The sequence below is a fragment of the Camponotus vicinus genome, unplaced genomic scaffold (genome assembly GCF_025532165.1).
Source record: "Camponotus vicinus isolate PSW18456_S1 unplaced genomic scaffold, iyCamVici1.0 SCAF_3, whole genome shotgun sequence".
In the NCBI taxonomy this organism is placed as follows: Eukaryota; Metazoa; Arthropoda; class Insecta; order Hymenoptera; family Formicidae; genus Camponotus; species Camponotus vicinus.
In genome coordinates this window covers 3,151,405-3,171,487 of record NW_028141967.1, presented here as the reverse complement: position 1 = coordinate 3,171,487, position 20,083 = coordinate 3,151,405, and the positions used below count along the sequence as shown (strand labels likewise).

Here is a 20,083-nt window from a genome sequence, read left to right as displayed (position 1 = left end):
TAATTTATGATATCAATTTTCGATAATTGATAGAGAGTTATAAAAAGCAAAATTTACATTTAGTTGATTAGAACTTTTTATTTTTCACAGGCACGCTAAATGTACTCAGTACTCGAAACGTGACATATCGGCGAACACTATTGAAGAATCTTAAGCGTCCTCGCGCGATTGTGATTCATCCAAATCACGGTTACATCTTTTTCTCTGAGTGGGATCGTCCGGCTAACATTAGTCGAGCTCACGCCGATGGCTCCAACTTAGTCGTTTTCAGGAATCTGACCCTAGGTTGGCCGAACGGACTGGCAATAGACTTTAACAAAGATCGATTGTACTGGTGCGATGCCCTCTTGGATCACGTGCAGCACTCGAACCTGGACGGCACGGACGTACGCACAGTGAATTCCAGATTGATACGACATCCGTTTTCCATCGCCATTCACGAGGACTGGATGTACATTACCGATTGGCGTCTCGACGCTATTATCCGACTGCATAAAGAGACCGGCGAGCAAGAGGCTATCTTGGTACGCGAACCCGCCACCAACAGACTTTACGGTGTAAAAGTTTTCAGTCGAGAGATTCAAATAATGGCAATTAGTCATCCTTGTACTATTAATAACGGTGGTTGCGAAAAGCTTTGTTTCGCTATTCCGGATAATTCTTCACACTCTGACGGTGTTGTATTTCCTGGTGTACAACCCATACCGAGGCTTATTCAAGTATGCGGATGTCCTTACGGAGAACGGCTTCAGGACGATGGCAGAAGTTGCGCCGCGGATCCTGACGGGGAACCACCCTTGCAGGCTTGTCCTCATACTTGGGATTTTACTTGCGCAAATCAGAGGTAATATAACGATATATATATGTACCTTTAGAGAATCGATAATTGACTAATTGCTTATATTTTCGTATCAACTAGTATAGTAACAAAATTTTTGGAAGAAAGGGAAAATTCAAGTTTCGTAAATTCAATCCGAAATATATATAATTGCAACAACTTGACATTTAATTCTTAACCGATTTGTTTTCAGATGTGTTCCAAAGTCTTGGGTATGTGACGGCGAAAATGATTGTTTAGATAACAGCGATGAAATGCAAAACTGTACAAAACCGACGTGTAGCGCAAACGAATTTCAATGTAAATCCGGTCGTTGTGTACCGATGACATTCCATTGTGATACCGAAAATGATTGCGGCGATTATAGCGACGAAGTGGGCTGTCCTAATGTTACTTGCAGCGCTAATCAATTCGCCTGTGCCAACAACCGTTGTATCCCCGCGACTTGGAAGTGCGATTCTGAAAACGACTGCGGCGACAGTTCCGATGAAGGCGAATTTTGCGCGATGAAGACTTGCTCGTACTTTCAATTCACTTGTCCGCGTTCCGGTCATTGTATACCACAATCTTGGGTGTGCGACGGCGATAGTGATTGTTTCGATCAGCAGGACGAGATGGACTGTCCACCAGTTACTTGTCTCAGTACGCAGTTCACATGTGCAGATCAAAAGATGTGTGTTTTAGCGTCGTATAAATGTGACGGTATTAGTGATTGCAATGATGGATCGGATGAAGTGGGCTGTCCTTCACTAGCGCCGGATCAGTGCAACATTGATAAGCAATTCCGATGTGTCAGTTCAGCAATTTGTATACCAAGGAGTTGGTATTGTGATGGTACTGCGGATTGTCCAGATAAATCTGACGAACCGGAGTCGTGCGGAAAAGTCGATTGCCAGACTGGATTCTTTAGGTTTGTTGTATTTTTTAAATTAAATTCTTGCATTTTTATTCTTAGAGAACTTGAGCAATGAAAATTTAAAAAAAATGTTTATTTAAAAAAGTGTATTTTTTATTCGATTCAATCGATCTAAGATAATCTAACTTGATTGAATATTTCACAGATGCCAAAACGAGAGATGCGTGTTCAAGGCATATATTTGCGATGGTAAGGACGACTGCGGAGATGGTTCCGACGAGGACACTGAACTACATGCATGCGGTCCTCCTGCATTCAAATGTGATTCCCAGCAGTGGAGCTGTCCAAACGTGACAAATGTTTGTGTAAATGTGAGCACCGTGTGCGATGGCAAATTGGATTGCCCTAACGGAGCGGATGAAGGACTCGGTTGTGATTTTGCCGAGTGCAGTCATCAGAGCGGATTATGCAGTAACGGCTGCATCCGAACTCCGCTCGGAGCGCAATGTGTTTGTCCAGCTGGCGAGGAACTCACCAGTGATGGCTACACATGTCAGGATATGAATGAATGCGAAACGCCGGGAAGATGTTCGCAAATTTGTGTCAACACCAAGGGTAGCTACTTTTGCAACTGCGTCGACGGTTACACGTTACAGAAAGATAAGCACATGTGCAAGGCGTATAATCACACTGCGGCGTTCCTGATTATCTCCAACAGACATACTATTTTGGTGGCTGATCTTCAGGAGCAAGCATTAGAACGAGTTCCTATCAACGTGGAGAATGTTGTAGCCACTGCCAGTAATATGCATACTGGTACCATTTTCTGGTCTGACATGAAATTGAAACGAATTTCGCGATTGGATCGCGGTAGCGATCCTCAAGATATCATCAGTACCGGTTTAGATTTAGTGGAAGGTCTCGCCTACGACTGGATAGGTCAAAATTTGTATTGGTTAGATTCAAAGCTAAATACAATTGAGGTAGCTAAAGAGACTGGAGTTGGAAGAATGATTCTCGTTAAGGAGAATATCACGCAACCGCGTGGAATGTGTTTGGATCCCAGTCCAGGTGCTAGATGGCTCTTTTGGACCGACTGGGGTGAGAATCCTAGAATCGAAAGAATCGGAATGGATGGCACTAATCGATCAACTATCATCAGCACGAAGATTTATTGGCCTAACGGTCTGGCTTTAGATATTGCAAATCGTAGAATATATTTCGCGGACAGCAAATTAGACTTTATTGATACTTGTCTTTACGACGGCAGTAAGAGAATCCAAGTTTTAGCTGGCTCGCATTATTTATTGCATCCTCACTCGCTTACACTCTTTGAGGATACTATGTATTGGACTGATAGGCAGCTCAATCGAGTGCTTTCTGCGCATAAATTTAAAGGTGTTAATCAGACGGTGGTTTCGCACTTAATCTCACAACCGCTTTCCATCCACGTACATCATCCAGTATTACAGCCTATCACTGTGAATCCTTGTGCTAACGCATCTTGTGAACATCTGTGTCTTCTATCGCCCAGTAATCCAATGGGCTACAATTGCAAGTGTCAGGTAAGAAATTATTATATAAGATAAAAAGATTCTTAAACATCATCTACATTGAAAATATAATATTTTTTTTCTTCTTTATTCTAGATTGGATTCAAATTGTTGTCCGATGGACGATGTATGGAAGAAGAAACGCCATACTTGATGGTCCTCCGAGGCTCTCAGGTCGTCGATGTTTCCTTGATACCCGGAGAAACTAAAACTGGATATATTACACCTATTGTTGGCGTGGAAGGCGGAAGATTTATTGAATATGATAGAAGAGATCGTATGATTTATTGGCTGCAAGGTATGACAAAAAAAATATTTTCTTTTATTGTACTTTTCACTCATGTCTTACATAAATTTAATTTTTTCGCAATAATACCTATTACCTAATAAATATATCTTTTTGCATAAATATCTATGTATTAGACTTTAATTGGTCTTTCTTTTACGTTTTTCTGTACTGATTTATTGCATATTGTCAAATTTCTTATTTTTTTTAATTTTTATTTTAATTTTCTATTTTAATATATTCTATTTTAACATTTAATTTTTTTTATTAAAATTTCTATTTTAATTTTCTAATTTAATATTTAATATTTTAATTTTTAATTTTTTTTATTATTAATCAAAATGTATTTTAATACTTTCAGGTAAAGACGACGACAGCGAAAATGGTACAATTTATAGCATCCCTTACAGAGGTGGTAATCGAACGGAATTTCCCAATCCTTCCGGTAATACTGGTATTGTCGGTTCGCCGTCCACCATGGCGCTAGATTGGCTTGGTCGCAATATGTTTATCGGCAATAAGTTTGCTTCTAACATCGAGGCTATCAAATTGGACGGCAAGACGCGATTCCGCACGATTGTTTTGGCGAATGACGGCAACCGAACGTCGGTATCCAAGCCAAAAGCGATGTGCGTGGACCCCATTGACGGAGTAGTATTTTGGGTAGACGAGGGAGGCTTCGGAGTACCGCAGAAGATTGGACGAGTGAATATGGATGGCAGTAATCCATTGATCCTCATAGAAAATTTGGAGCGTCCTGAAGCTCTCATCATCGATATTACTAGCAAAACACTATACTTTTCCTCTCAAAATCCAGCTTTCATCAAAGCCATGTCGACGGATGGTCTGAACGTCCGCACTATTCTTACTACCGCAAACAATATGGCATTACCCAAGGCGTTAGCCGTCCACGAATCTCGTCTCTATTATTTGGACCCGCAATACGAGAAGATCGAACGTGTCGATCTACCTAACGGCGATAATCCGATCACTATCATCGATAACGATTCTGAGCTTCGTACCTTGACAATTTATAAGAAACGTGCCACAGGACATCATCCCTGTCTTAACAACAACGGTGGTTGCGAGCAGCTCTGCTTGCCTGCGTCCGGAGGTACACGTGTCTGTGCTTGTGGAATGGATTATAGAAAGGTCACCGATACCAGATGCGAGCCTTACAAGACATTCGCGGTGGTAACTCAGTTGGATGTCGCCAGAGGTTACAGTCTCAAAGACTCCAAAGAGGCCATGATACCCATCGCTGGAATTGGTCATCATATTCTACACGTGGACGTACATTACGCGGGCAATTGGATATATTGGGTGGAATTTAATCGAGGCATTTGGAACGGCATCTTTAGGTAAGATGATATTAATATTATTTATTTTTAACGAAAACAAAATTTTCGTTAAAGCAATTTTATTATAAAGTTATTTAATACAACGTCTAAATATACGATACTTTTTCGATTTATATTTCAGAATACGGCCCAACGGCACAGAGTTGCAACAGATAATCAAACAAGGAATTGGTTCCAATGGAATCCGCGGTCTAGCCGTAGATTGGATCGCAGGAAACTTATATTTCGCCAATGTCTTTCCTCATGATAATTATGTAGAGGTCTGTAGGTTGGATGGCTCCCATCGAAAAGTTCTCGTGAAGACGACTACTGATTCTCCTCGAGAGCTGGCCGTGAATCCAATCAAACGATACTTGTACTGGATCGATTATGGACAATATCCTCGAATAGGCAAGGCATTCCTCGATGGTAGCAACTGGTCTCCTATCGTAACATCCGGTATCAGCACACCGCGTGATCTGACGATTGATTTTGCTACGCACGATGTTTATTGGGTGGACTCGAAATTGGACACTATCCAAAAAATTTCTTACACTGGCGGAAACCGAGAGATTATCCGTAGGAATCTTCCGAATCCGATGGGCGTCGCCATTTTCGGCGGTGACGTCTATTGGGTAGATCGAAATTTGGCTACTGTTTTCAAGGCGAGCAAACTGAAGGGCAACATTAGTCTTCCCACCCCTGTCAGGACGAATCTCCAAAAGCTCAGGGATATCGCCATCTTTGATCAAAGCAGTCAACCGCCGGATCTTACGAATCCTTGCTCGCAGGTATTCAAATGAATTGCAATTTATATGCATTTTATATGCATTTTTTTTATTTAAAATGAAGCGAAACTTATTTTAAAAAATTTTAAATTATACTTTTATAAAAGGAAATTTTTATAAAAAATTTACTAATGGAAATAATTTTTACCTCAGGTGTTAAACAACGAATGCTCTCAACTATGCTTCGCTTTCCCGAAGGATAATCCCACATCATTTACCTGTGACTGTGCAGTGGGTAAACTTTCGTCTAATAACCGCACTTGTGAAAATGTCGAAGAATATTTGGTATTTGCTACGCGAACTGAGATTCGCGCTATTAATATCGATCCGCATAATACCAATATACCTTTCACGCCCGTCGGAAACTTGACAAATGTAGTCGGAGTAGACTTTGACTATCAAGATAAAAAACTGCTGTTCACTCAGATTCGTCCTTGGGCGAAAATAGCGTGGACACCATCGGACCGACCATCTTCTGCCGACTTACACATATTGATCAATAAAGGAATTAACCCTGAAGGTATCTCGTATGATTGGACTCAGAAGAAAGTATACTGGACGGATTCTTCCAATAATAGCATCTACGCGATGGATATTGACGGGTCTAATTTGGTAATGATTGCACGCGTGGATCGGCCACGCGCTATCGTTGTCGACCCGTGCAATGGTTCTCTCTATTTCACGGATTGGGGTCGTTTCGGGACATCCGGAAAGATTTTCAAGGCTACTATGGCGGGATCGCTGAAACGTGCCATTATTGACAAGGATCTTTCGCAGCCCAGTGGTCTGGCGATCGATTATGACGATCGGATGCTATATTGGACCGATGCTGTGCGTGAGAAGATCGAGCGGTCCGATCTCGAAGGCAACAACAGAAAAATTCTTATCAGCGCTACCATCTATCCTTTCGCTATCACTGTCTTCAGAGAGCACATCTATTGGACGGATCTTCAGCTTCGTGGGGTTTATCGAGCGGAAAAGTACACGGGAGCCGACAAAATTGAGTTGGTGAAACGACTAGAGGACTCCCCGCGTGATCTTCACATTTTTTCTGCGTCCAGGCAACAATGCACTGTTAATCCTTGCAATATTAATAAGGGCGGCTGCGACCAGTCTTGTCACCCGAGCCACAACGGCTCCGCGGAGTGCAAGTGCGACGATAACAGCAAACTTGTGAACGAGGACAGAATGTGCGTACCAAAGAACATCACTTGCGACGCCAGCAAATTTTCTTGCAGGAATGGTAGATGCATCTCCAGAATGTGGGCATGCGACGGTGACGACGACTGCGGCGATGGTTCCGATGAGAACACCAGATACTGCTGTGAGTATGAGGGAAATTCACCGCAAGTATTTTCTAGAGATGCAATTTGTTGAAAGAACATTTGTGGATTTTCATGTTTTAGCTTATCATTCGTGCAGCCCGAACGAATTCCGCTGCAACAACGGCCGATGCATCTTCAAAACGTGGAAGTGCGACCACGAAAACGACTGTCGGGATGGTAGCGACGAGGAGGGGTGCGTCTATCCACCTTGCGCAGCGGGCGAATTCACCTGCGCCAATTATCGATGCATACCGCAGTCTCAGGTGTGCAACGGCATCAACGATTGCAAGGACAACTTCACTTCCGATGAGACACACGAGCGCTGTCCTCGCAACACTACATGTCCGCTGAATCATCTCAAGTGCGAAAAAACAAACATCTGCGTGGAGCCTTACTGGCTCTGCGACGGCGATAACGATTGCGGTGACAATAGCGATGAGAATCCGATTCATTGCGCCCAGAGAACTTGCCCCCAAAACAGCTTCCGATGTCCCAATCACAGGTAAAATTTCGTATTTGATCGATCGATAATTTTAATAACTAATATATCTTTCAAAAACACTTGAAAATTTATAATAAAGTTTATAGATAAGTTTATAATAAGATATGTATCAAAACATGTGATGCATAAAATTATAAGTAAAAGTTTGTTTTAAATTTTTTTTTTATGAATTATAGACCGTTTAAAGAGGCCTTAATAAAAAATGTATCTGTTATATGTAGGTGCATTCCAGCTACTTGGTATTGCGATGGAGATGATGATTGCTTGGACGGAAGCGACGAGCCTCCTGGTTACTGCCAATCCGAGGGGAGAACATGTTTTGGCGATTTGTTCACTTGTGATAACGGCAACTGTATTCCCAGAATTTACATCTGCGATGGAGACAACGATTGTCTCGATAATTCGGATGAAGATGAACGTCATCAATGCAGTAATTAATTGATTGCTTTATTCAAGACTTGATTTTACTTATAATAATTATATATTAAATTGTTCTCTAATTTCTGTATCTCTAATAATATTAAATTATTTTTTATTGTGCTTTTTATTATGTTTTGATTAATTTAATTTTTTTAGACGACAGAAAATGCGACGAAGAAACGGAATTCACTTGCACGGCGAACAAAATGTGGAATCGCGCCCAATGCATTCCAAAGAAGTGGCTGTGCGACGGAGATCCGGACTGCGTTGACGGGGCTGATGAGAACGTGACTTTGCATCAATGTCCGACTCCAACCCCCTGTGCCGAGAATCAGTTCACCTGCAGCAACGGACGATGTCTGAATCGTAATTGGCTGTGCGATCATGATAATGATTGTGGTGACGGTAGCGACGAGGGCAAGTTCTGTAACTCTCAGTATAAACCCTGCAGTAACCAAGAGTTTACTTGTCAGAACTTTAAATGCATACGCAAGCAATTCCGCTGCGACGGCCAGGATGATTGCGGCGATCATTCGGACGAAGTCGGATGTCGTAAGTATAATTTATAACACTAACGTATCATATTAATATATAAAAAGGAGAGAAAATTATGATTAATTCTTCAAATTGGGTCAAAAAAAATTTCTAGTCTAAATAAATTCAAATATCTTAAATGAATGTATTCTCAATATTTTTCTTGTCGTGGCAAGACTTGGATTATGATTGATAAAAATGATTATATCCTTTTCAGCATCTAGAACAAAGAATACAACGTGTCCGAATCCCAAAGATTTCATGTGTGCCAACGGTAATTGTATCGACTCGCAACTGGTATGCAACAAGGTACCAGACTGCACCGACGAGAGTGACGAGCCGCTGCACTGCAACGTGGACGAGTGCGCTCATATTGAGATGAATCAGTGCGGACACAAATGTGTCGACACCCCGACCAGCTTCTACTGCGAATGCAATCCTGGTTACAAACTGTTGGCCGATGGCAAGGCCTGCGACGACATCGACGAATGCATTGAAACGCCTCAAGTGTGCAGCCAACAGTGCGAGAATACGCCTGGCGGATATTACTGCAAATGCAATGAGCGTTGGTATGAAAGAGAAGCCGACGAGCATACGTGCAAGCGCAGAGACAACATTCAACCGTGGGTCGTATTCACGAATAAATATTACGTTAGAAATATGTCGATCGACGCGTCCAACTATAGCCTGATGCATCAAGATCTGATTAACGTCGTTGCCCTGGATGCGGATTACGCTCAGCAGATGTTGTATTTCTGCGATGTTACCGCGAAAACAATATATAGGTACGTGTGTCGATATGTTCTTGTTGTTTAACAATAGCGCGAAAATATATGTCTTTCTTACTAGTGAGTTTATTCGCATATGAGCGATTTAATTAATACTAAATAATTCAATTATGAGAATGAATTTAATTATTAAAAAAATTATTTTTATTTATTTTTAAATGAGAACTTTTAACAAATAAATTGAACTTGAAAATAATATTTGCTATCTTTTTACAAAAATAAACACAATAAACTCTTTTATTTAGAGCACCGGTGAATGGCGGTGAAAGAGAACCCATCATCCGTCATGATAGTTTGGGTCTAGAAGGCATCGCTATCGATTGGATTGGTCGAAAATTGTATTGGCTGGATCGTCATGCGAAGCATCTGGATGTTGCTGAACTCGACGGCACCAATAGGAAGACTTTACAGTCTGGAATAGCGGATCCGCGCGCGATTGCGATTCACCCTGGCACTGGATACTTGTACTTTACGTCCTGGCATCTTCAGGTTGGATATTAAACGTCCTTGAAATTTTTCGCAAAGAATCATATTGCGTTAACAAGGCTGAGTGTGTGAGAATTTCTTTGTAATAATCATGTTTTAAATTTCAGGCGTATATCGGTAAGATGGGCATGGATGGTAGCAATTTTACTCGAATTCTAACATGGGAGGACGACATCGCTTGGCCGAACGCGTTGACGATCGATTACTTCACCGATCGTATCTTCTGGGCGGACGCACATCTGGATTACATCGCTTTTGCTGATCTCGAGGGTCACAATCGACGGATCGTTCTCTCTGGCTCCTCGGTGCCGCACGTATTTGCCATCACCGTGTTCGACGACTTCATTTACTGGACCGACTGGAATCTAAAAGCGATTAGCAAGGCGGAGAAATTCTCCGGTGCTCGTTTGAAGATGCTGCGCAACACTACGCATCGACCCTACGATATCCACATCTATCATCCGCTTCGACAATTACCCTACAATAATCCTTGCGCCCAGAATAACGGTGGTTGCTCGCATCTCTGTCTTATTGCACCACCCGCTAGTTCGTACCTGCTCGAAGGATACGGCCAGCCTGGTGTCACCACTTACAAATGCAAATGTCCAAATCAATTCATCTTGGATAAGGATGGCAAGACGTGTATAGCGAACTGCACCGCAGGCCAGCATCGCTGCGGATCACCCGACGAGAAGTGTATTCCTTGGTATTGGAGGTGAGATATTAAAATGTACTTAAGTCACGATTTTTTTAAAGAACTTAGGAAGAGAATCACGATAAAAATTGTACGATAGATGCGACGGAGAGAAGGATTGCAAAGACGGTTCCGACGAGTCGACGAGTTGTCCGCCGAGAAACTGTCGATCGGGCGTGTTCCAATGCACGAACGGAAATTGTACGCCGAGCGTGACAATCTGCGACGGAGTCGACGACTGCGGTGACAGGAGTGACGAAGCCAAGTGCGCGCTCGAATGCGGAGAACTCGAGTTCAAGTGCAAATCCAACGGTCGTTGCATACATGACTCGTGGCAATGCGATGGAGACGCCGATTGTAAAGACGGCAGCGACGAGGATCCTGTTATTTGTCGTGAGTAGAGTAACCCATAGTATTCACGATTTATATAAAATGTGCGAGTTCTGAATAATCTAATCCATTTTTGATTTCATTTTAATTCATGCCAAATATATTCTCTTTCAGACCATCGTGTCTGCGATCCGAGTACCGAGTTTAATTGTAAGAACGGCAAGTGCATTCCCAAGCTATGGATGTGCGATTCTGACAATGACTGCGGGGACGATAGCGATGAGCCAGCGTACATGTGTCGTCAGAAGAATTGCACGACCGGATGGCAACGTTGTCCGGGACATGCAAATTACCGGTGCATTCCAAAATGGCTGTTCTGCGACGGCAAGGATGACTGTCGCGACGGTTCCGACGAGCGTCCGGAAAACTGTCCAAAGTGCGACCCCAATATGGACTTCAAATGCGCCAATAATCGGTGTGTGCCGAAGCAGTGGCTCTGCGATTTCGCAGATGATTGCGGAGACGGCAGCGACGAGGCGGAAGTGATGTGCAAGAACAAGTACCGCGAGTGCTCCGAATCCGAATTCAAATGTAAAAACGGCAAGTGCATAGCGTCCAGATGGAGATGCGATAGCGAGGACGATTGCGGTGACAATAGTGACGAGGAGGAATGTCAGCGATGGGTGTGCAAGGTAAATGAATGAGCCGGTTTCGTTATAGCATCACGATACTATGTGTATTTCTTTTACACTATCGCTTATTCTTCTCGCAGAATGAGAGCTTCCAATGTACCAGCGGTCATTGCATCGCGTCGTACCTTCGTTGCGATGGAGCGCGAGATTGTCGCGACATGAGCGACGAACTTGGTTGCCCGCCCAAATATCCCGGAGGAAGGTATTGTCCACAATCCCGATTCGAGTGTAACAACCATCTCTGCGTCTCGCTCACCGACATCTGCGACGGTACCGACGACTGCGGCGACAATTCCGACGAGAATCCTAGCATGTGTGGTAAGTTCATTACTGACAAGTTGTTTATATAATAATAGTAATAGGAATTAATGTTTTGTATTACTGTGTTTGCGCAGCGACATTCGAGTGTGACACGCACAGACGATTCCAGTGTGCCAATCACAAGTGTATCGCCAGGTACCAGCTATGCGATGGAATCGACAACTGTGGAGATGGTTCCGACGAGAACAACATGACGATGTGTGTCAAGCACACTCGTCCGTGCGATCCGATCTCGGAGTACGCCTGTGCGAATAAGAAATGCATCGATCGTATAAGACTCTGCGATCTCGCGGACGATTGCGGCGACTTGTCGGATGAATTGGGATGCCGTGAGTTCTATTCGCTTATATTCTTCCACTCTATCATGTCTCTTCTCGATTGAAATCATCATAGATTATCGCCTGTTTGCGTTTTTTAGATCATACTCATCACTGTTCGATGAACGATCGTGGCGGTTGCGCGCATGAGTGCCACAACATTACGAATGGCGGTTATATCTGTGCCTGTTATCCTGGTTACATAATTTCACCCGATAATCGAAAACACTGCGTGGACATTGATGAATGTCAGACCGATCAACATCAGTGTTCTCACATCTGTACCAATTTGAATGGCTCGTACACCTGCTCTTGTCGGCAAGGTTTCCAACTGTCGGACAGACATAGTGGTGTGTGTCGCGCCGAAGATGATAATATTGTCGTGCTGTTCGCCAACGGACCCGAACTTAGAGCCTACGACTTGCGTACCAGAGAAGAGATGGATGTGATAGATAATGAGAAAAGAGTGCAAGCCATCGATTTCGACCCCAGATCGGAATTTGTTTTCTGGATTGATTCGTACGACAACACCATTAAGCGATCCTATATGATAAACGCCAAAGAAGGCCAAGCGAAAATTGGACACGCGCAGGATCTCAACATGAAAAGTATATATTATTCAGTTTTCTAGTTGATTAATTAAAAGTATTCTTATCGTTATAATTGTAGAGATATTTTTAAATCATCTACGGAATGAACAATACGATATTTTAATTTGTAAAATATATTTATATTATTCTCGAGCAATGTCAATGATATTCGCTAACAATATTAATTTTTGTAGTTGACTCCAAACCAACGAATTTGGCAGTCGATTGGATCTCTGGTAATCTGTACTGGAGCGAAGTTGACCAAACAGTCGTTCCTGCTCAAGGTCGGATCATGATGTCCAAATCGGATGGCCGATATCGACGTAGCATAGTCAGAACGAACCTCGAGCAACCAACATCGGTGGTCGTGGATCCCGAGCGAGGCGAACTTGTATGGGCTGATGCGGGTAATCAGCCAAAGATCGAAATAGCGTGGATGGACGGCGATAGACGCAAATTGCTCGTGGCTGAACGAATCGCCAGTCCTTCGGCACTTACCATCGATTACGCTATGGAACACACGCTTTATTGGTCAGACGTCAAGCTGGATACTATCGAGGCGATCAATTTGTCCGGTACCAACAGAAGAATCGTCCTGAGAATTGGAGCACCGCGAATTGGAATATTTAGGCATCCGGTGGCGTTGGACGTTTTTGAGAATAATCTTTATTGGGTTACCAAGCAAACGGGTGAGCTCATTCGGCAAGATAAATTCGGCAGAGGAGTCCCGCATACTATCATCAAGAATATCCCTAGTCCCGGTGGTCTCAGAGTCTATCATCAACTAAGATACAATACCAGTCTAAGAGATCCTTGTCACAATGACCAGTGCAGTCATCTCTGCGTAACGATTCCGGGCGGCCACCGCTGTCTCTGCTCGGACAACACCGATCCTCTTCAGCATCTGATCAGGGATAACGAGAGGCATTGCGATGCCACCAATGAGAGACCTTTGCCAGCGCCCATCGTATGTCGTTGCCAGAATGGCGGACGGTGTGAGGAGGAGGAAGATAAGCTGGCTTGCAATTGCCGCGAAGAATTTCATGGTGAATTTTGCGAGATGGCGGCGGTCGCCGCCAGAGCAGGCGGATCCACTGCTGCTATAGTTATTCCCATAGTCATATGCTTGCTGATATTGTTCTGCGCTGCCGCGATCTTCATGGTTCTCAAAAAGCGACCATTGTAAGCGTAATAGTCTTAGATACAATAATACAATTTTATATTAATTTACTTTTATAAAACTCGATTATTATTTCTAGCGGCAAACCTGGTGGCCTCGGTAGTCTTACGGGCGCTCAAAGCGTTTCCTTCCGTCAAGGCAGTAATGTAGAGTTTGGCGAAGCTGCTCACGAAAGGATGGTAAGTTTTTTGTTCCGTTTTGTCAATAAATATTTTTGCATTGGAACACATGTTCTAATCGTTTGTTGTTTCACGCTTACAGGAACCCCTCGACGTAGAATATAATTTGAACGATGTTGCTCATAAGAATCGAGACTTCAGCAATCCAATGTACGACGCGGTGAATATGGAGAGCGGCACCACAAATGGTACCAGTGTTGGCAACATGTACGAAGCACCAGCAGAGATGAAACCCTCGAGCATGCAGCACAAAGAGCCCCCGCAGTTGAATCTAAAGAGGAGAGAACTGGACCCGACGCCCATCGACTCGGGCAAGGACACCCAGCAGCTGGTCGAGGAGGACAAGTCCGAGTGCTAGGATTAATTGTTTTCTATTGTGCTTCTCGAACTTGAACGCAGATCGACGTGTTTGGCGACTGCGAAGAATATATACATAGGGACAAAAAAATTAAATTAGTTTACCACTTCTAAATAGTGCGAATAACTTGCAGCTGCTACGTTATTTATTAAGTTCACTGAGACGTTTTTGACATGATGTGCGACGATTCAATTCAAGTTCTATCTTATCCAGTGATCCTCGTATATGAAAATATCGAGATCTCTAGGACATCAAGAGATTACATATTGTCATGGATATAGGTTCTTAGATTCACGAATTTGTAAAAATTAGACTTGTGTAGAAAATTCCTAAATATTATCGTTGATTTTTACAATTAAAGTTTTATGTTCGTTTTACAATTTTTCTCTTTTGAGACTCTCGAGAATGTGGTTTTTGCAAAAATTCATAAGTCTATAATTTTGCACATCCTTGCATCAAAGAACCTTACATAGGTGTTCAACTTCCCAGCTCCTCAGATCTAAGAATCTTTGACCGTAAGTTCTTATCTCTAGATCCTTTATACCAGGAATTGTGAACTGGCTTTAGGATCTTGAAATTTTCCAAGAATATAGAACGACAAACGACAATGGCTGCAAATCGACAGTATCGATTTTGCGAGGACAGTAGGGCGAAAGCGAATTGCAATAGGCACAAACGTGTCATTTTTTACTAGGTGTGTGATTTGTAAGTTTTGTAAATATTATTGCTAATAATAAAGTATAACGCGTTTATGTTATCTGTGTACCATACAAAACGCAACACATTCCACTCTATTTCGAGGTTGCTGCTGGCAAAGTGTAACGATAACGCGGAACACATTTTTTCAATAATTAGGATGTGTATGTACATGTGCGTGCACGCGAGCGGTGCTCGAATTGATGATGCATTCGATTTTTCGATAATCTCTCGGAACATCTGCTATAAAATATTTACTTTGCTTTTTGATATTTTATCTTATCTGTATTATAAAACGCAACAGTAAAAGTATAATGGCGGAAGCAAAATAATTTGTTTTCAATTTTATTCGAAGAAAAATATTCAGTTTTAAAATAATAGCTTAATATTTGTAAAATATTACAGTTTAATTCAAGTGTGTTATATATTTGTTTTAACCATACAATTCGAGCACTTGATACATGCGTTGAAATTAATTCTCAACTACAAATACAGTCAAAGATTCGATTTTTTCGATAGAAAAATATCTATAAAGCTAGAAAGTATTCTTTATTTTATTTTCTAATAGTTGCGTTATTATATTGATCATGTTTCTCTTTACGTGACATAAAAAAGAGTAATGAAATCTTTAATTAAAATTTAATATTATTTTCATAGATACTTTTTACAATCAATTACATTAATTAAAGTTTCTCCTTCTCAGAGTTAAAGATGACTACTGTAACGATTGCAATACTCGTATTGAATTATAATAGTTAAGTGTTAATGATACGCGCATGTTTGTTTCAAAAGCTGTATTTTTAGTGGGATATTTCGAAAGGGCGTGGCGTTATGTAGTTTTTTATGTTGAAAAATGGCCTTCCGTGTTACAGTAAATAAAAGCGTGTAATCCCGCGGATGCGGAATAGATATTTTCCGCATGAACGTTATTAAATGTTATCCTTGTGGATGTTATTGCAGAGAACCATCGATTTTATTGACAGGAAAAAAAATATCTCTTTCACGGTGAATACATGTTCGATATATGCGCTCGATCATAATTGTACATTGCTCTAGATTATGCGAGGTGCTCTTTCTGCAAAAGACGACTGAATTAAAAGGAATCTACGAAAATTGACTGAATTCTGCGAAGTCAAATCGTCTTCTAATTGTCAAAAATCAGAGAATTATTTCAATAGTTTTTTACATAAAGTCCTAATCAAAATTAATACCATTTGTCATTTTCATCTTTTTTTATAAAATTGGACAAAGTAACGATAGGAATTAGAAATGAAATGGCCTTCATCTATTTAATTAAAAATTTTATAAAATTGAAATATCACATATATCGATTATTTCAAATTCAGTTAAAACGAGATGATTAATATGGAACGAATGTTCTTTTTTCCTTTTAATGCATTTAATCTTTTGCACGGTCAGTAAGCATAATTCTTCTTCCGCACAAATCACAATATTGCAATTATTGTCTCCTGATATTTTCAAATGTTAGGTTCTAAAAATTACATTCTTTTGATCTTATGTTCTTAAAGTTGTTTAGATTGTCTCTTATTGTTTTAAAACTTGGGACAGTCTTTTATAATTCTTGTAAATATCGGATAATCGAAACGCATTGTTTGAAAAAAGTGCCTTTATTAAATAATACAATTGTATAGAATACGATTAATTTATATAAATTGAGAGATCTGTCCATATAAGAGCACGTTGTATACGCATGCCTCGTAAGGGAGGAGAATTATCGATACTGACTTGTCCTCCAAAATTATTATACATAAAAGTATATATAAATAAATAAATATATATGTATTTTTTGTTGCAATCGACTTTGACCTGGGCAGGGTTCCAGAGAGTGTCCTAATATTATTATAATATATCAGTATTTTCTGTATTTTTTATCAAGTTGATAAAATAATAATTGTTAATATATTGTGCAAATATCAAACAGATACCGTCCAAAAATAAATTTTAAAGCTGACAATCCAGTTTTCCCTGCCTGTAAAATTGCACGCACACGTCATAGTCGCACCCTTCATATAACGTTATTCGACCACTCTTGTTCCGCTCCCTAAAATTTTATCTTATTTTTCGTTAAATTTGCTTGTAATTTTGATAAATTTAATACATTACATTTATAATCAAATTAATTTCTTTTGCTCAAAAATGTGATTTAATGTAATGTAGGTAGTCGTTCGTATTCAAAAAAGCTTAAAATATTATATTTCTTAATGTGTGTGTCAGATTTTATCGTAAAAAAAATTACTAAGAGATACATTCTTAAGATATAATAAGAGCATTTAAAAAATTCATGGGTTCATTAAAGAAATTTAATGAAATTTTAATTTAAAAAAAACATACGTACTGAGGATAAAATGTTTTAAAATCACAATTATTATATGTTAATGAAGATCCAGATTCTCTTGAAATGATAATGTTTATTCTTTCTTATTATATAACAATAAAATCACTACTTAGATATTTTACTTGCATCTGATAAAGAAGAATTGGATTTTATCTGACGACGAGAAATCAATTTTGTTTATGTGTTATGTATGATTTTGAGCGTGTATGGGTATTGGATTATATTCTATCCGTACACATCCATAAATTATGAGTCAAAAATGCGCATTTTTTGCATATGAATTTTTAGATGTATATTTTATTTTAGCTAATATCTTTTTTTCTATTCTAGCATATATAAATATCAGTACATATTATTATTACATATATGTATATTTTTATACATATTTGCGCGAATTCTTGATAAAGAGAGAAAAAAGTGAAAAGATAATAGCTTTTGATAAACTCAATCTTTTTTGATAAAGGTATGAAATTTATTAAAAAATTAAAAAATTTTAAAAATTTTAAAATTTTAAAAATATTAAAAAATTTAATTATGCGCATTATTGATATTTTTCGAAACATTAATTTTCTTGAATGTTGTTTTCCAATATATTGTATTCTTATATATTGTATCTGTATTTATAATATTTGTAATTTGCGGGCTTCTATTTTCGATATTAATCTATCGCGGTGCTATTATCGATACCGGAAGGTGAAGGAATTCTTCGCTCTCTCTCTCTCATCGGCCTTCGTCGTGTACGGATCACCACGTCTTAGCTGTACGATTTTCATACACTTTGTTATAATACTAGCATAAAAACAAACATAAGAAACCTAAAGAACCTTCTCCATCTCGCACGAATCCAACATATACAGGGTGTGTCATTTTAAGTGATGCAGCTGAATATCTCGAATCCATGGCGGTTTCGGTGAAAATGTTTTAAACAAAAGTTGTATGGTTTTAAGGGGGCCATAAGATGGTGTCATTGGTTTTACCTTGGAAAGTCGTGTGAAGGTCACGTGAAGATCACCTTTAATTTCTTAAATAGAATCCCCTATTTTTCATTACTTATTCTTGTAGCTTATCTCGAGAGCTTTCCAAAACACTATAATAAAGTATTTCTTCATTGAATACTTTTCGAGTTATGAGGCTTGAAATAATTTCTTAATTTTACATAAACCATAAAATATCTAGTAAAATACTCATTTTTCGATTATTTTACCTTAATACTTTTATGTACAAAATAATGAGAAGAATCAATTGGTGTAAAGAAAAAACATAGTTGTTTCGAAGAAAAAATATGTAATTTGCAATTAACAATTACATATTTTTTCTTAAAAATAACTATGTATTTTCTTTACACCAATTGATTCCTCTTATTATTTTGTACATAAAAGTATTAATGTGAGATAATCGAAAAATGAATATTTTACTAGATATTTTATGGTTTATGTAAAATTAGGAAATTATTTCAAGCCTCATAACTCGAAAAGTACTCAATGAAGAAATACTTTATTATAGTGTTTTGGAAAGCTCTCGAGATAAGCTACAAGAATAAGTAATAAAAATAGGGGATTCCATTTAAGAAATTGAAGGTGACCTTCACGTGACCTTCAAACGACTTTTCAAGGTAAAACCAATGACACCATCTTATGGCCCCCTTAAAACCATGCAACTTTTGTTTAAAACATTTTCACCGAAACCGCCATGGTTTCGAGATATTCAGCTGCATCACTTAAAATGACACACCCTGTATATAATATATACATAAATCAACATTTTATAATTTCGTCAACGCATCGTGCAGGTGAGTGATAAACTATTAATTTTGACATAAAGTATTTAAGAATTAAATTAAATAATTAATTTTTCACCTATGTATTATATATTTGTACATTTACCATTATCATTTCCGAATTAAATAAATGGAGAACAAATCGTCAGATCGAATATAGTCGGAATTGGCTAATGGAAAATCATGGTGTGTAAACTGAATCGTTTATTATTAATCAATTAATGGAAATGGGAGAATAAATAACGAAATATTCGATGAAAAAGAACTACAAATATTTCATAAAACGTTAAATATTTGACAGCAAATAATATTTTGAGGTAATAATAATCGGTTGGTGAACGACCTTAGCGTTTGTTTATGCGTCATACATATATAAGGTCATTCACGCTGCGAGCAGGCAACGCGCCACGAACTGTAACTCTTTGAAACGCAACCTTTCTCTACGAATAATTAGCAATTATCAGTTTGTATGATTAATTAACTTGACAATCAAGAATAAAAAAAATAAATGTATCAAAATGATAGTTATTTACTGAAATAGATATTTCCTGCAATTTATTCATTCGAAATTGAGATTGAAGTGGTAAATAATGACAATTATAAATTGCTACTTTGCTGCAATAATTTCAAGTAATTATTTTTTTATTTACTGAAAATTTTATATTTGATGCGTACAATAATAAGCAGATATTTAATGGACTAATTTTATAAATTCAGAAAGAATTCCACTTTTTATTAAGTAGAAGCTTTTACAGAATTACAGCTTTTAAATAAAAGGCTTTTTCTCTAATTCTTATTTATTAAATTGTTTAAATAACAAAGTTGTTCCAAATAATTTCTTTTTTAACAATTCATATATGTATTTCTGGCATTTAAA

At 39.1% G+C, this 20,083-nt stretch overlaps 1 protein-coding gene across 1 annotated transcript in view; it reads left to right on the top strand.

Moving 5' to 3' along the window:
- Mgl (low-density lipoprotein receptor-related protein megalin) overlaps window positions 1–17,016 on the top strand; it is a 41,184-nt gene extending 24,168 nt beyond the window's left edge. The window contains exons 9-29 of the mRNA XM_083095473.1: window positions 91–844; window positions 1,032–1,748; window positions 1,900–3,259; window positions 3,344–3,545; window positions 3,895–4,894; window positions 5,016–5,664; window positions 5,815–6,985; window positions 7,068–7,488; window positions 7,710–7,918; window positions 8,065–8,460; window positions 8,660–9,227; window positions 9,476–9,719; window positions 9,824–10,431; window positions 10,511–10,803; window positions 10,915–11,432; window positions 11,513–11,750; window positions 11,828–12,082; window positions 12,172–12,678; window positions 12,855–13,842; window positions 13,920–14,019; window positions 14,102–17,016. Coding sequence (XP_082951599.1) covers window positions 91–844; window positions 1,032–1,748; window positions 1,900–3,259; window positions 3,344–3,545; window positions 3,895–4,894; window positions 5,016–5,664; window positions 5,815–6,985; window positions 7,068–7,488; window positions 7,710–7,918; window positions 8,065–8,460; window positions 8,660–9,227; window positions 9,476–9,719; window positions 9,824–10,431; window positions 10,511–10,803; window positions 10,915–11,432; window positions 11,513–11,750; window positions 11,828–12,082; window positions 12,172–12,678; window positions 12,855–13,842; window positions 13,920–14,019; window positions 14,102–14,377 — 11,474 coding nt within the window. The 3' untranslated portion in view covers window positions 14,378–17,016. The remainder of the gene's footprint in view (window positions 1–90; window positions 845–1,031; window positions 1,749–1,899; window positions 3,260–3,343; window positions 3,546–3,894; window positions 4,895–5,015; window positions 5,665–5,814; window positions 6,986–7,067; window positions 7,489–7,709; window positions 7,919–8,064; window positions 8,461–8,659; window positions 9,228–9,475; window positions 9,720–9,823; window positions 10,432–10,510; window positions 10,804–10,914; window positions 11,433–11,512; window positions 11,751–11,827; window positions 12,083–12,171; window positions 12,679–12,854; window positions 13,843–13,919; window positions 14,020–14,101) is intronic.
- Window positions 17,017–20,083: the final 3,067 nt, after the last annotated feature.